The 17,295-nt window shown below is 38.4% G+C and overlaps 1 protein-coding gene across 3 annotated transcripts in view; it reads left to right on the top strand.

The window, feature by feature from the left end:
* MSH3 (mutS homolog 3) overlaps positions 1–17,295 on the top strand; it is a 181,564-nt gene that overhangs the window by 7,573 nt on the left and 156,696 nt on the right. For all 3 annotated transcript variants that reach the window (XR_011997048.1, XM_072736893.1, XM_072736894.1), the window contains 5 exons: positions 1,510–1,725; positions 3,543–3,659; positions 4,021–4,138; positions 6,295–6,440; positions 10,191–10,357. Coding sequence is in view for 2 of the 3 variants with exons in the window: in XM_072736893.1 (XP_072592994.1) it covers positions 1,510–1,725; positions 3,543–3,659; positions 4,021–4,138; positions 6,295–6,440; positions 10,191–10,357 (764 nt within the window). In the remaining variant the exon portion in view is untranslated. The remainder of the gene's footprint in view (positions 1–1,509; positions 1,726–3,542; positions 3,660–4,020; positions 4,139–6,294; positions 6,441–10,190; positions 10,358–17,295) is intronic.

The raw sequence follows: 17,295 nt of genomic DNA, 5'->3' as shown, positions 1-17,295 counted from the left end.
CTCTCTCTTTTTTTTTTTTTTAAAGATTTATTTATTTATTTGTGAGGGAAGAGGGAAAGTAAAAGAATCTACAGCAGACTCCCCACTGAGCATTGAGCCCAGAACCCATTGCAGGGCTCCATCCCAGGACCCTGAAATCATGACCTGAGCTAAAATCAGGAGTCATACGCTTAACTGACTGAACCATCCAGGTGCCCCTGATCACTAGTCTTTTATTTTTTATTTCATTTTATTTTTTAAAGATTTTATTTATTTATTTATAGACACAGGCAGAGACACAGGCAGAGGGAGAAGCAGGCTCCATGCAGGGAGCCCGACGTGGGACTCAATCCGGGGTCTCCAGGATCACACCCCAGGCTGTAGGCGGCGCCAAACCGCTGCGCCACCAGGGCTGCCCGATCACTAGTCTTTTAAAGATTATTATTTTTGTTAGTAATGTCTACACCCAACATGGGGCTCAAACTCAAAACCACAAGACCAAGAGTTGCACGGTTTTCTGACTGAGCCAGCCCACGCCCCTGATCACTAGTCTTTTAGGCCTGATTTTTAATTCTAAGCGTAGCTGATAAATTTTTAGGTGATGGCAGTCACAGTGACAGCTACAAGTCGAATTTATTTTACAAATTTGTCTCATTTTACCTTTCGTATAAGTAAGTCTCAAAAGCAAGGAATTTGCCTTAAGCTCTAAACTGGAATTGATTATGGTTTTCACATATGAAGGTAAGGATAGCAGGTGTATTAATGTTGAAATGTGACCATGTGCTTTATACTTTCCAAAAGCTCTCTGTCATATCTCTTTACCAAAAAAATCATGCTGCTTTCTTGTAATCAAGATTTATGGAATGTACTATCTTTTAGACTGTGCTTGGAAATTTGAAACATTAAGTGCAGCTGTAGCTAACTGTTGTCATGCTTATTAAAAATGGTTTTACCTACTGTTAAGAGAGAGACATTTGTGCCTACTCACCTTTTGTGCCTTACACATTTAGGAGTAAAGAAGAAAAAGAAAAATGTTAATTACAATGGATTTAATGAAATAAAATTTAAAAAGAGGTGTATAAAACTTTAAAATGTTTAGGCTTTTAAAATTTACTTAAATAGGGGCACCTGGGTGGCTCAGTCATTTGGGCATTTGCCTTCAGCTCAGGTCGTGATCCCGGGGTCCTGGGACTGAGCCCCACTTTGGGCTCCCTGCTCAGTGGGGAGTCTGCTTCTCCCTCTGCTGCTCCCCCTGCTTATGCTCTCTGTCAGATAAATAGATAAAATCTTTAAAAAATTTTGCTTAATTACACAGTAGTATAATTTGGCTTTTTTTGTTTGTTTTTAGTCATTTACTCTGAAAAAAAATTTCAAACCTGCAAAAAAAGTTCAACGAGCTATACTGTGTATTCCTGTAAACTTTCACTTAGATTCATCATTTGTTAGGTTTGTGGCGAATTTGCATTCTCTCTCTGAAAAGTATTATTATGGTTAATACTTTCTAAACTATAAAACTCTTTTGATTGCCAGGATAAGACGCTTTCTGATCTCAGTCCTTTTGGATCATCATGCACGGGTAATGACGATTTACAGAAAACGCCAGATCCTAAACCATCTAACAAACGGACCAAAAGCATTTACACACCTTTAGAATTACAATACATAGAATTAAAGCAGCAGCAGAAAGATGCAATTTTGTGTGTGGAATGTGGATATAAATATAGATTTTTTGGGGAAGATGCAGAGGTAAGTTATTTTTTCAAACACTGCCTTATATTTTTCTTGTCTACCCTTAAATGTTTTCTGATATTTTTGTTTCATTTTTTGACTTTGTGAGAAAGTTAATGTGATCAGTCACTTTTTAAAATGCTGTCATTTAAAGTAAAAACTAAAAATCAACACAGGTGAACTTGGTGGGTGGGAAGGGAGTGAGGAACCCCTTGTGGAATGTCCCGCCCTTTCTCCATGATGCTTATCCAGCGCCTTTCATTCATTGCAAGGTGATTGGATGAATCAGATAGAGAATGAGTCAGAATCATGTATTTATATTTCCTGATGAAGACTCAAGCAAGAAAAAACTTTGAGATGGCCCATTTACTCTTAATTTATCAATTTTGATAGCCTGGAAGGTAGTTACATCTCATTGGAAGAACACATTGACTGCCAGCTGCCCATACAAAGTGTTTGAAGTCTCACAGTCTCTTTGTACGTCAGTTGTCTTGCTGTTAGTCTAAGTTGATTTTGCATTTAGTTTTGAGGTATTTGATGTGGGCCGAAGTTAAGGTTAAAAGTGAATTTGAACATTTAGTGGGCAAGTTTAGGGACAGCATTGCTGATGATGTTTTGTTGGAGTCATGTGTGATTGTGATGTTGCACAATTTTAGGTCCATATCATCAGACGTCATCAAAGAGTGATGAGGTAGTACATCTAGCATCGACCTCATGGATAGGAAGTAAAGACTTAGCCAACTTTTTTCTTCCGGCTTGTAAAATACTGTAGTGGTATGAAAACGGTGTTCTTTAGTTCAGCTGGCATCATGTTGTGTTTGATGTTAAGAGGCTAGACTTTGAAACAGCATGTTGGCATTGTGTAGGTAAAGGAGTGAAAGGAAATGCTATTCTCTCGCCTTCTCTGCAGGTTGAGTGGTAGGTTTAGCCTTACTATAGTAAAGGCTGGTGTTTTCTGACCCTGCCATGAGGAACTAATACAGTTCAGAGATGGGTGGGGCAGGGGCGTGAGAGTGTTAAAATGAGAGTTCCATGGCTCCAGGGGGCAATAGCTGAGCCATCGTTCTCTCCAGAAGGAAGTGGGTAGTCAGGAGGTGCTGCCTGGTTCACATTCTTGTCATTTATGCACCGTGCATTAGCTAAGCAGACCAGGGGTTCTCTTCTCACTGCCTCAAAGATGCCCTCTGTCCAAATGGCTTCAGAATTTATGTATGTTAGTATCTCCTGGTTTTCAGTTATGTGTACATGCTTTGTAGCAAACTCTTAAAGTCTCACACTCTTAAATGGTCCTTGTGCAGGGAAAGCTCAGCACTTTGAGGTTTTGATAGATCTAGGGGCAGAGAAGACCTGTCATATTTTTCCATGTCTTTTGTAATACTGATGATGGCCCTGAGGTTAGGCCATGGGAACTGCCAAAAATAGATTAAACCATAGGCTTCTGTATGGGGAAGTCTTTTAAATTTCTTATTGATATACCACACAGAGAAGTGCACAAATCCTAAGTGTATTTTTTTTTTTAATATTTATTTATTTATTTATTTATTTATTTATTTATTTATTTATTTATTTATTTATTTATTTATGATAGAGAGAGAGAGAGGGGGGCAAAGACACAGGAAGAGGGAGAAGCAGGATCCATGCTCGGAGCCCGACATGGGACTTGATCCTGGGACTCCAGGATTGCGCCCTAGGCCAAAGGAAGGCGCTAAACCGCTGAGCCACCCAGGGATCCCCCTAAGTGTATGTCTTGATGGACTTTTAGCAATGTGAGCAAACACCACACAGGGACTCTTGAGAGGGAAATTTATTGATAACTCTCCTTTTAAATTTTTTAGATTGCAGCCCGGGAGCTCAATATTTATTGCCATTTAGATCACAACTTTATGACAGCAAGCATACCTACTCACAGACTATTTGTTCATGTACGCCGCCTCGTGGCAAAGGGATATAAGGTCAGTTTTGGCTTTGACTTGCATGAATGGGGGATTGGATTACCTGTTTGATAACATGGAAGGTTGGAATTGGAATTGGGCATCTGGGAAATGAAAGTATGTCACAGTGATTAGTGTTATATCTTTATGAGTTTTTAGGGTACTAGAATTTTAAGGTAAATTTAAAAACCTCTGTGATAGTGTTTTGTAGTGATTTATCTGCACTTGCCAGCTCCTTGTGGTGCTTTTACTAAGTCCTACATCTGGACGTTGTGAACAGATTTATTTTACATGTTTCAGAATTAATCTTTTAAAGTCTTCAAATGTATTTCTTTAAACAATTTCCATCACATATGATATTCAGTATTTATTTTTGTTGAAGGTGGGAGTCGTGAAGCAAACTGAAACTGCAGCATTAAAGGCTGTCGGGGACAACAAAAGTTCACTGTTCTCCCGGAAATTGACTGCTCTTTATACGAAATCCACACTTATTGGAGAAGATATCCTTTTTGGATAGGAATTTTTTCTCTTAAATGTTATGAAGGCTTTGTTTTAACTGACATTTTTATTTAACTGTTCTTTGAATGGGTGCCTTTCTGATGAGACAAAGTGGTCTGGTTACCTTGATATTTGGTTAGTGACTACTGAAGAGGGAAGGATTGTAGTGGCTGGAAACAAGCATTTTCAAATGCAACGGTAAAAGGGGAGTTATCATACTTTAAGAGCAAAAAAAGAGAGCCTGGTGAAAGATGATAGCAGGTCTACAATTGATTTGAGTTGCATCTTCTCTAGATTGGGCAATGGTTAGATGCTTAGGGCCTATATGCTCCTCTGGATCTTTATGAGGTAAGACCTAAAAAAAAAAAAAAAGAAAAAAAACTAATTAACTTCAGAATGTGAAAAGAAGACTACAAAGTTAGCACAGTTAATTGCTTATAAAGGATAATAGTGGGCCATCCTCATTAATTGTTAGCTTAATAAAAATTTTATTAATTTTTTTTTTTTTTTAGAAAGTTGAGGGGAGGGGCAGAGAGAATCTTAAACAGACTTCACACTGAGCACGGAGCCGTATGTGGAGCTGGATCTCATGACCCTGAGGTCAGGACCTGAGCTGAAACCAAGATTTGGATGCTTAACTGACTGCGCCTCTCAGGCGTCCCAAAAATTTTATTAGTTTTGAAAATAGATTGTAGGTGAAGCTTTCTTGCTTTGATAGAATCCTTGGTGTATACAGTGATTGCCCCCTAATTTTATGGTCATTCATGAATTAAAATGAATTTTTAAAAAAATTTTTAAAGATTTTATTTATTTATGAGTGACATAGAGAGAGGGGCAGAGACACAGGCAGAGGGAGAAGCAGGCTCCATGCAGGGAGCCTGACATGAGACTCAATCCTGGGTCTCCAGGATCACACCCTGGGCTGCAGGCGGCGCCAAACTGCTGTGCCACTGAGGCTGCCCTAAAATGAATTACTTGAAACAAAATTATTCTAATAGCAAATTCATAAAATTCTAATTTTTAAAAACCAGGGGCTCTTGGGTGGCTTAGTTAAGCGTCTGACTCTTGATTTAGACTTAAGTCATGATCTCAGGGTTGTGAGAGCTAGTTCTGCATCAGGCTCTGCACTGGCTGTGGAGCCTGCTTAAGATTCTCTTTCCATCTGCCTCTGCCCCTCCCCACCTCTAAGAAAAAAAAAATAATACAAAAACCCAACTAAATAACTGTATGTGAAATGGGACAAAGATTCATTTTAAAAATGTTTTCTATGTGATGGAGTCGGGTCTCAGTAAAAAAAAAAAAAGTAAGGATAAGGTCTTAAGAGATATAGTATAGTGTGAAGGCAATTTCTTTTATGGTTTATTACAAACCTACTTATTTAGAGGCCTGCTTAGCTTCTACCCAAATTATGAGGACCATTTTGTTCCAGGAATATCATGAATAGAACAGCTATTACTCAGAGTAGACCTCAAATCATTAACAGTTCTGTGCTCTTCTGAGCTGATCAGGCCATAAGAAACTGGCAATTTTATTGCTTCTTTTGCCTGAACTTGAGTTTCTTACTGAAGCCTGCTTCTAAAATGGTACACCTCCCTGCTGCTTTTTGCTGTGGCCCTTACCTGCTGATACCTAAGTTAATTGTTTTCAGATTGACTTCTGAAAGTGTTCCAAATCAGCATTTATCCCTGAGAATTTAATTAATGGACTCAACTATACACACACGCACAGTTTGTTTTCTTTTTTTATGTCTTTTAAAAATTTTCTTGCTCTTTCTGAGAGCTTTAGGCACTTTAAGGGAGGAAAGTAATTTTACTATTTTAGTGTATTCATGCTTTGACTTGTGGAATTAAGCATTTTGGGATTGTTAAGGATTCAAGTCTTAGTATTATCTAAGTAAAGAAGATGATTAATATTGAGGCTTTCACAGAGGGTACTCTCCTAGGCCTTTCAGGAAGTGAGAAGATAATAGTTGTCCTTATAAACCTCATATCTTTGGGAGGATAAGTCATGTAACTATGATCAGTGTCAGAAGAATGAATGCTGTATGGAAGATTTTGCAGAGAGCAAAGACATCTGGGAAAATAAACCATTATTTTATAGCAGAAAGCAGTTAATATTAATGGGAATGTAACATATTATTTTCTTTAACGATTATTACATGTGAATCCTTTAGTCAAGCTGGATGATGCTATAAATGTTGATGAGGTAATGACTGATACTTCTACCAGCTTTCTTCTGTGTATCTGTGAAAATGAGGAAAATGTTAAGGACAAAAAAAAGGGGAACATTTTCATTGGAATCGTGGTAAGTACTTTGTAGGTAAAGACAAATGATAGATATTCATGGTATCTCTGTGAGTACTTGTGTGATTTACAATGAGACTATCTGATGTCGTGTGCCCTCAAATAATTGTACTAGAAAAACATTTTCCTTACAATTTTATATGTTAAATCACAATTTTACATGTTACATATAACAATTTTATATGTTAAAATTTTCTCTTATGGCTGCTTGGCACTCTGTGCTATGGGGACATCCAGGTACTACTTTCTGTCAATATGTTCTCAGAGTTTAGGGTTTAAGAGGGACACAGTGACAGGTGTGGGTATGGGATAAGAAACAGCGAAATAAAACACTAAGCCAACACATGCACAGATAGTGAAGGGTTTAACAAGTTTCCTCTAGGGATTTTTTTTTAATTTTTTAAAAAAATTTATTTATGAAAGTCACACACACAGAGAGAGAGAGAGAGAGAGAGAGAGAAATAGGCAGAAGGAGAAGCAGGCTCCATGCACCGGGAGCCCGATGTGGGATTCGATCCCGGGTCTCCAGGGTCACGCCCTGGGCCAAAGGCAGGCGCCAAACCACTGCGCCACCCAGGGATCCCTCCTCTAGGGATTTGAAATTAAACACATGATTATGGGATTGTTGTATATAGATTTGGAGGAAAGGGAATGGTTAGGGGCAAATGATACTTGGTGAATACAAAACTCCATATTTAATTAACATTAGGAATACATACAGCTATTTTTTTGGAGAAATACAATGTGTGAATTATAGTTTTATTGATTTTTGCCCTCTAGCAATCTGTGAATAAATTCACCCATTTACAGACCTTTCTGGACTTGCTCAAAACCTTAAACTTTTTAGTACCCTTCAGAATTATTAGACTCCTTAGTTCTGTTGTAGGTGAAGCAAAAAACTAGGACTCCTTGCCTAAATAATAAGTAATTCTCTCTGTGTTTTCCAACTTTTGCAGTCAACTGTAATATCAGCAAAAATTCTTACAACCCAGATGTCTCCAGAGTACTTCTTAATACCTTATTCTGGTTGGATAACTCTGTGCTAACTTGATATTTGCTTAGCCAATAAACCTTTGTCTTGGGGAGTTAGCATTACTGTTGAGTGGCTCTAAATGATTTCTTTTTTATCCTTGAGAAGTACTTTTTATCTAGCCACAGGCAGTTGAGTCTATTTACGAATAGTAAGATTATTTGTGTTTAAGCTTTAACATATATAATGTGCTATTTTATATTTACCCAAAACTGAGTCTAAAGAATAGAGTTAAGGGGCACCTGTCTGGCTCAGTGTTTGAGCATCTGCCTTCGGCTCAGGTCGTGATCCCCAGGTCCTGAGATTTGAGTCCTACATCAGGCTTCCCACAGGGAACCTGCTTCTCCCTCTGCCTGTGTCTCTGCCTCTCTCTGTGTGTCTCTCATGAGTAAATAAAATCTCAAAAAAAAAAAAAAAAAAAAAAGAGTTGATAGTATACAACTCCTGCTTTGTGCTTAGTGCTTGCTGCCGGTGTTAATCATTGTGTTTGAATTGGTATGTGAGAAAATGAGAAATGATAGTTTGCTTCTCAGGAATTTTCTTGGGTCCTGTCCTTGAATTCAGTGACCAGTTTTGGACTTATGACATATAAAGCTCTGAGTCCAGGCTGCCCCCCTGTCTTGAGCTCTAGCCTCCTGCATGCAACTTTTTGTTGGGCATGGCACTCAGAATTTGTCCTCACTCCTCAAACTCAGTATGGCTGCAATGGATCTCTTTTTTTACCCTCAATGCTATTTTTTTTTTTTTTTTAAAGATTTTACTTATTCATGAGAGAGAGAGAGAGAGGCAGAGACACAGGCAGAGGGAGAAGGCAGGTTCCATGCTGGGAGCCCGATGTGGGATTCCAGGATCATGCCCTGGGCCAAAGGCAGGCGCTAAACCGCTGAGCCACCCAGGGATCCCCCTTCAATGCTATTCTTGCTGGGTTTTTCCCTGTTGTGATGTCACATGTTCCTCTGTCACTACCTAGGAGTTACCTTTTGGATAACTGGCAGTCTGAAATTAAAGGTTTTAGTGTTGCTAGTACTACAGCGATTAGGCCCTCTACCATTACTCCAGGCAGTGCACTGTTTTTATACAGACTAACTTCAGGTTTCTTAGTGTCACATATCACATAGTGATAGATGTTGCGGGCCTTGTAATATAGACCATTTCTCTGATTTAAAAAAGGCAAAGGGGAATTTATACTTCTGTAGCTAACTTTTGTAAATGTTTGGTTTGTAGACTGGGAGATTATTTATGTATACTACTATATTTTATAATCCAACTATCTGGGCAATAGAGAAGGCCTCTCAGATAGAATTAGGGAAATTCCTTGAGCCAAAAATGAGGGACTTCAAAAAAAATCATAAAATATTCATAAGAAAAAATTCGTAAGACAGAGTGCATAATTAGTAATTACAGTAATGTGAAACAACCCCCAGGTCAGGAACTATAATACTGCCTAGAGAAAGACCCCTTTAGCAGAGGTAATTGTAATCCAGACTTTTATGATAATAATGTCCTTGCTTTTAGTTCTAGTTTTACCACCTTCAACTATATACAAATGTAAATACATTGTATCTTTTTGGGTCTTCTTTTGTTTACAAACTACAATTTGTATACTATTTGTATAGGAGATTTATTTGCATGTGTTATTGTAGTAGTTTTTTCATTGTCATTGCTATATTTCCTTTTATGATTTACACTTTATTCATTCTTGATAGATATGTTGGTTCTTTTTAGTTTTGGTTTTATAGAGAATGCTTTTTATAAACCTTTTTGTGCATATCTTGTGGTATACACACCTCTGGGGTATATACCTAGGGGAGGATATGCTAAGTTATGAGTATGGGTGTTCACAACTTTCCTCAGAAATATGAAATATGTTTTCCCAAGAGGCTGTGTCAGTTGACTTTCTGTCGGCAGTGTTTGAGTATAGGGATGAGTGTAGCTAATCACCGTCAGTAACTAGCGCCATGCATTTCTTAAGCATTAGCAGTAGACAAGAGTGGAGTGAGCCACATGAACCTTGCCTCCACCACTTTATCACCTGAGCCTTGCATAGATTACTTAACTTTTTACCTCTTCCAAGCCACGATTTTTTTGAAAAAAAGTTGATTTGGAAGCAGAGCTTGTCTTTGCGATGGCTTGGGTTGATAGAGAGTAGCTTTAGTTTTCATGGTTATTTCCCTGGATATAACTTGGGATTCATTCAAAATTTGTTATTTTTGTTATTTTTTTTTTTTGCAAAAATTAGACTTTTATTAATTTTATGTAATGAAATAGAAACTTACTTCTGTGATGGCCATGTTACTAGCAACATGTTACTTTTAGTGCTGGCAACTGCTATTTGTATAGTACTGTATAATTTATAAAGCATTCACGTTTGTTCTATGATTTGACCCTTGCAGTTACCTGAACATGAAAGTAGGCTGATTTATTCCCACTTACAGAGGAGGAAACTGAGGGTTTGGGGGTTTGTCAGAGTCATTCTGTCAGGTTTGTTGAATCTAAGACTTAACTCAGAGTATCTCTAAAGTTCCTCTAGCATAGCTTAGATATTGGTGAGTCTGACTTACTACATAAGAATTTTGGAAACTACACAGGTATTTAAACACTTTAGAAATGGACTACATACTAAAGAGTATATCCTCTTTACTGTTTCCATGTTTATAATGTGTTATTAAGGTTATAATTGGGAAAAATATTTTTTCTGTGTCATCGTATATTTGTTTTTAGGGAGTGCAGCCTGTCACAGGTGAGGTTGTGTTTGATAGTTTCCAAGACTCTGCTTCCCGTTCGGAGCTAGAAACTCGGATATTGTGCCTGCAGCCAGTGGAGATGCTGCTTCCCTCACGCTTGTCAGAACAGACAGAGACACTTGTCCACAGAGCCACAGCTGCTAGGTAAGTTGGCACATCATGGGAAAATAACACTGATTTTGAAACTCATGTTTATTTCCCAAATTGGTACTTCCTAAACTTATTAAGATTGTTAAAAAGTTTTTACTTAGAAAAATATTTTAACAGTAGTCATGGAAATTAAAAAAAAATTTTTACCCATATCACCTAAATGTAGGCCTTTTTTTTTTTTTTAAGATTTTATTTATTTATTCATGAGATACACAGAGAAAGAGAGAGACATAGAGACACAGGCAGAGGGAGAAGTAGGCTCCCCACAAGGAGCCCGATGTGGGACTCAGTCCCGGATCCCAAGATCATGCCCTGAGCCGAAGGCAGACGCTCAACCACCGAGCCACCCAGGCGTCCCAATGTAGGACTTGTAAAGGGGTTTAATGTTAGTTGGTAATTAATCTTCAGTTTCTGGAGATGATTTAGAGTTCATTTCTTATAAAGGTTAAATAATTTTGAAAATACTTTATGCTGCAAGTTTTAATTTGTGGCTGTCTAGAAATTTTAAATATTAGATCTAAGGTCACACTTCTTATTTATGAGGCGGTATGCTAAGCACCGTGGCATACGGAGGAAGAGGATGTGGTTGTGGTCTATGTCTGGGAGAGTTTATAATCCAGGAGGAGAGGCAGATGTGTACATACCTAACTGGATTCCCAAAGTGACAAACATGAAGGTACCTTTTTGGGACCATTCCATACTGCCACCTAGAGGAGTGGCAAGGGAGAAAAGATGCTGGAAAGGTGGGCTGGGGCTCCATTGGAGAGGATTCTATATTGAGAAATTTGGACTTTAGACCAGGCAGGAGAGCCCATAAAGATTGTTATTTAGTAGGTTGACAAATCAACTAGGAAATCAAACTACTTGATTAAGTGGAGTTTCATGTATTTTTTTATTCTTTAAGAGTATTCTGTTTTCATTTGAATTGAACTTCTAGGGCAGCCCAGGTGGCTCAGCGGTTTAGCGCCGCCTTCAGTCCAGGTCGTGATCCTGGAGACCCAGGATCGAGTTCCATGTCGGGTTTCCTGCATAGAGCCTGCTTCTCCCTCTGCCTGTGTCTCTGCCTCTCTCTCTCTCTCTGTGTGTCTCTCATGAATAAATAAATAAAATCTTTAAAAAAAAATGAATTTATAAGTAGCTTTCATAATAATATTTTTTTTGGTTATAATACTAATCCATGATCATTTAGGAAAAACTAGGAGTTACCCAGAAAAATGGAAGAGTTAAAAATCCGTAAAATCCTATAACACAGAAATAATTACTCTTAAATTTGGTGTGATTTTTCTATGCATGTATATCACTTTTTTTTGGTTTATAAGCTTGGATTCATGTTGCAAAATAATTTTGTGTCCTGTTCTTTTACCTAAAATTCCCCATACTTTTTAATGGAAAATTTTATTTTATTTTTTAAATTTTATTTTATTTTATGGAAAATTTCAAACATAACACAAAATTATACAGAGTAGTGTAGTGAACCCCCATGAATCCATCAACCAGCTTCAGCATTGCTCAGCTCAGCCAATTTTATTTCATCCATATCCCTACCACCCCTCTCCTTGAATTATTTATTTGAAACAAATTCTAGAGGCCATCATTTCATCTAATATTTCAGTGATTTCAATGGGTAGTCAGTGAAAACAAAGTGATTACATATCATTCAGTCCTGTAAATGGATAATTTATCAATTTCCCTTTTGTTATGTTGCATTCATCTTTTTCAGTTTTACGGATATTACTGTGATAAATATCCATTGGTAGAAATACTTGTTTGCATTTCTAATTATTTCCTTAAGCTAAATTCCTAAAAATGGAATTGCTGAGTCACAGGGTATAAATACTTACAAAGTTTTTGGTAGCTTGCTAGAATTGGTAATTTCAGTTTATACTTTTATCACTACAATATTGGAGCATTGGTTGAACCTTGCTAACATTGGATCATTTAAACAGTCCCTGCCATTGGATAGATGAAAAATTTTGCAACAAGTCCCCATATTTTATTTTTTAAAAATATTTTATTTATTTATTCGAGAGAGAACACACAGGCGGGGGGGGGGGGGGAGAGGGGCAGATGGAGATGGAGAAGCACACTTCCTGCTGAGCAGGGAGCCTGATGTGGTACTCAATCCCAGGACCCTGAGATCATGACCTGAGCTGAAGGCAGATGCTTAACCAGCTGAGCCACTCAGATCCCTTTATGGTCCCCTTATGTCACTTTCCTGACAGTGATTTAAAACTTGAATAATTAAAAGTGAGACAGTTGACTAATAAGAGGTGCTGCTTTTGAGCACCTAAAAAAATTAATAAAATCTGTAAAAAATTTTATGATCGTCTTCTAAAACTATTACCGATATTTTATGTCTTTGGTTTTCTTTTTTTTTTTCATTTTTTTTTAAAAAGATTTTTATTTATTTATTCATGAGAGACACACAGAGAGAGGCAGAGACACAGGCAGAGGGAGAAGGAGGCTCCATGCAGGGAGCCTGATGTGGGACTTGATCCCAGATCCTGGAATTACGCCCTGAGCCGCAGGCGGATGCTCAACCGCTGAGCCACCCAGGCATTGATCCTGGATCACACCCTGGGCTAAAGGCAGTGCTAAACTGCTGAGCCACCAGGGCTGCCCTCATTTTTCTTTATAACTGTGTATATATTCAATTGATTTAGGTATAACAGATTAAAGTCAGTCAGTTGAATCAACACTTCCATTTTTCTTTGAGTCTGAAATGAGTCTCTTGTAAGCAGCACATTGTTGGTTGGGCCCTGGGGTTTTTGTTTTGTTTTGTTTTTATCCATTCTGATACCCTGTGTCTTGATTGGAGCACTTAGTCCATTTACATTCAGAGTAATTATTGATAGATGCGAATTTAGTGCTATTGTATTACCCGTAAAGTCACTGTTTCTATAGATTGTGTCTGTTCCTTTCTAGTCTTTGTTGATTTTAGTCCCTTTCCTGCTCAAAGGGTCTCCTTTAATATTTCTTGCAGGGTTGGTTTAGTGTTCACGAACTCCTTTAGTTTTTCTTGTCTTAGAAACTCTTTATCTCTTGTGAGTGACAGCCTCGCTGGATAAAGTATTCTTGGCTGCATACTTTTCCCATTCAGCACATTAACTATGTCATGCCAGTTTCTGCTGGCCTGCCGAGTTTCTATGGACTGGTCTGCTGCTAACCTTATGCGTCTACCCTTGTAGGTGAAGGGCCTTTTGTCCCTAGCTGGTTTCAGAACTCTCTTTGTATTTTGCAAGTTTCACTGTGATATGGCTTGAGTTGACCTATTTTTGTTGATTTTGAGGGGAGTTCTCTGTGCCTCTTGAGTGCCTGTTTCCTAGATTAGGAAAGTTCTCAGCTATAATTTGTTCAAATAAACCTTCTGCCCCCTTTACCTGCTTTTCTTCTGGGATATGGATATTATTGTGCTTTGTGGAATTGCTGAGTTCCCTAAGTCTTTATTTACAATAATAGTTTTCTTTCCCTCTTCTTTTAGGCTTTGTTGTTTTCCATTATTTTATATTCTGTATTACCTCTCCTATTTTCTGCTTCTTCCATCCTCATTGTGATTATATCCAGCTGGTTTTGCATCTCAGTTATAGCATTTTTTATTTCAGCCTGACCAGATTTTAGGCCTTTTGGAATACTAGCCCAGCTAGTATTCTTCTGATTGTTGTTCTAATTCTTGTTCAGATATATTGCTTGTATCTGTTTTGAGGAAATCCCTGGCTGTGATTTCTTTTTTATCTTTCTTTTGGGGAGAATTCCTCCATCTTGTCATTATGTATAGGTTTCTGTCTTTTTTTTTTTTTTTTTAATTTTTATTTATTTATGATAGTCACACAGAGAGAGAGAGAGAGAGAGAGAGGCAGAGACACAGGCAGAGGGAGAAGCAGGCTCCATGCACCGGGAGCCCGACGTGGGATTCGATCCCGGGTCTCCAGGATCGCGCCCTGGGCCAAAGGCAGGCGCCAAACCGCTGTGCCACCCAGGGATCCCAGGTTTCTGTCTTTTGCATATCATGAAAGCTTGTTATATTTCGTGCTCCTGAGAGTAATGTATATTAAGAAGGGATCATATGCTGTCCAGGGCCCGGTGCTTTAGGAACTGTCTGGTATATGCTGTGTGTACTCTGCTGTTGTGTTTTGATTGCTCTTTCCCACAGGTCAGTCCTGTAGAGAGTTCCTCCTTGCTTGCAGTGGGGAGTGTTTGGACCTTTAACAGGCATGCTTTGATTTGTTTGTTAAGATAAACCTTATTTACAAAAAAAAAAAAAAACTTGATCCAAGGAAAGGAAAAAGGAAAAGGAACAAAAAAGCACATAATTCTAAACCTAATTCCAAAGGAAAACTTAAAAAAAAAAAAAAAAATAGAAGCCTAGTCCTGTTTCCACCAGAACTGGAGCTGACTCTTTGGAGCATTCTCTGGACTTAGTACATGCAGGAGGCCTGTATTGGTCTTCTGAGGGAGAGACCTGCTCTGGTAAGAAGTCCCTGCCTGATACAGAGGGGCTCGTTTGGTGTAGGGGACTCCAGCTTCCACTGGAGGGGCTGTGTTTCTCTTTCAAGTTTGACAGTGGTGGTTGGGGGGTGGGGGAGCATGGAGGATGGCATGACCTTGCCCCCTTGTCCCCGGGGAAGGGAACTCACAACCGCTTCTGTTCAGGAGCTCCTCACAGAAAAGTGAATGATTTCCTCTCTTTTCCTCCTATCTCTGCCTTCAACCTGTCTATGCCCGGCCCCACAGTTCTGTGTTTTATTTCTAGCCAATGGCTGGGATTCAAAACTCCAAATCTTGGAGTTGGCAAGGTGCAGACCCCCTCCTACTCTGGAGGAAAGCCTTGCAGAGCTGTGCCTGCCTCTCTTTTGTCCCAGAAAAACAGTTGCATGCCTATGTAGCTGCCTGGAATCTATGATGAAGCACATTGAAAAACCAGGTTATGTGTCCTGAATGTGCCTCTGTGCCCTGCTTTGAATGGCTACTTAGTGGTCGCCGATGGCCTTTTGTCCTTGGAGAGGCAAAATACCCTTTTCCAAATGTACTCCAAGAAGGGGAGTGTTCTCTCCCCATGTGACCCAGGGGATCCCCAGACCATGGTGTTTTGTGTAAACCCTATGTACTGCTTTCTCTCCCTCTCTCCCTGACTTTGCTCTATGAAAAGCTCTCCGTCCCCATAGCAGCACCTTGGTTTTTCTTTCCCCCAGTTCATGTCTCTGAACTTCGCATCTGTCATGTTTTCTCCTTCCAATTGTACAGATTGTTTTCTTAATCCTCAGATCAATTTCCTAGTTGTTTCAAGTGACTTGATCTTGATATAACTGTGTTCAAGGGAGGAGGCAAGTTCAGAGTTCCGTACTAGTGGACTGTCTTAACTCAAGCAGCATTTTTCTGATTTCCACTTTTTTTCCCCAAATAATAAAGCCAAAAATTGAATAAAATAGGAAAATAATCCATAAGACATTGTCATAAATGATTTTTTTTTTTTTTTTTTTTTGCTGGCAAACAGCATTGCCTGTGATATTCCTAAATGTTTATTCATCAAATGAGATTCAAAAGCCATTTGGCATACTAAAGATAGTTTCGGTGTCATATGTGGGTTTTTCCGAATTTGATGGCTGCCTTTGTCTTGTTTTAATTTATATTTCTTTGCTTAGCATTGAGAATATGTATTTCTTATTTTTAATGAGCACATGTAATTTTTATTTTATTCGCATACTGGACTAGGCAAAATAAAAAATTAATCTACATTTTTGTGACTGTCTAAAGCTAACTTTTATCTATGGACAGAACAGAGTACTAGAGATTCGAAAATCAAGCAGTCAAATATAGTGGCTCTTGTGGCATGAGGTTTGGGTTGGAAGATTGGCTCTTCCCCTTAATGACTTTTGGTGCTCTACTGTGTTGTTCTTCAGTTTCCTTTTCTTTAAAATAGGGATAATAAGACTTCTTACCTCATAAGATTGTTGTGAGGGTTAAATAATATAGGTAAAATGTTTGTAGTGGCTGGCATAGAAAGCTCTCTATAGGGGGAAAGTGCTCTATTATCAATTATTTTATTGTTCCTATTGGCCATTATATTTTTAAATATTGCCTCTGCCCTGTTCTCTTCTGCAATTCCTTTTTTTTTCTGCTCCCTGTGCATGTCCCTTTATGGTGTTATCTCCCACCTACAGCTGTCTGAAACACACGTCTCCCTGTTGTTCTTGTTTTTGGCCCTTGGGGATTTCTTCTTTGTTGTTGTTGTTCCACTCCGTTGAAGAAGGTTTTGTCTTGTTTTGTTTTTAAAGATTTTATTTATTTAACAGAGTGCATACAAGCCAGGGGAGGGGTGGCAGGCAGAGGGAGAGGCAGAAGCAGGCTCCCCGCTGAGCTGGGAGCCCAACTACATGGTCCTGAGATCATGATCTGAACCGACATAGATGTTTAACCCACTGAGCCACCCAGGTGCCCCGAAACATTTTTGATTATATTTTAATTCACAATTTCTATGTGTTTTTAGTAGACTGGATCAAACAAGTTGTCCATGCTTATAGTAGTGTTCCATTATTTTTGTACTTAGATCTCTCCCCATTCTGAAACAAATTCTATAATCATCTGTATTTTATCAATTTAATTTTCCTTAAAATTTTATCTAATTTTTAGCATTTAACTGTTAATTCGCTTTTTCTTTATTGTACTTTTACTGTGTGAGGTGTGGTCCTACCTTAATTTCCTCTGTGAATGCTAATGAGTCCATTTAACATTCGTAAAACTTAGCCTTTATCAACTTGATATACAAATCATAGCCATATTTACTTAAAAAAAGAAAAAGAACTATCAACAGTGAGCATAGGGGGTGCTTTTAATTAGGGATGAACAACATGGCTTGTCAAAATTTTGTTACATATTTACTACCAGTAAACCATATAGCCTTGAAATTTCAAGGAGAAAAGTTGTTTTATTTTTGA

This window comes from Vulpes vulpes, chromosome 14 (assembly GCF_048418805.1).
Source record: "Vulpes vulpes isolate BD-2025 chromosome 14, VulVul3, whole genome shotgun sequence".
Classification (NCBI taxonomy): Eukaryota; Metazoa; Chordata; class Mammalia; order Carnivora; family Canidae; genus Vulpes; species Vulpes vulpes.
This window is presented reverse-complemented; position numbering and strand designations above follow the sequence as displayed.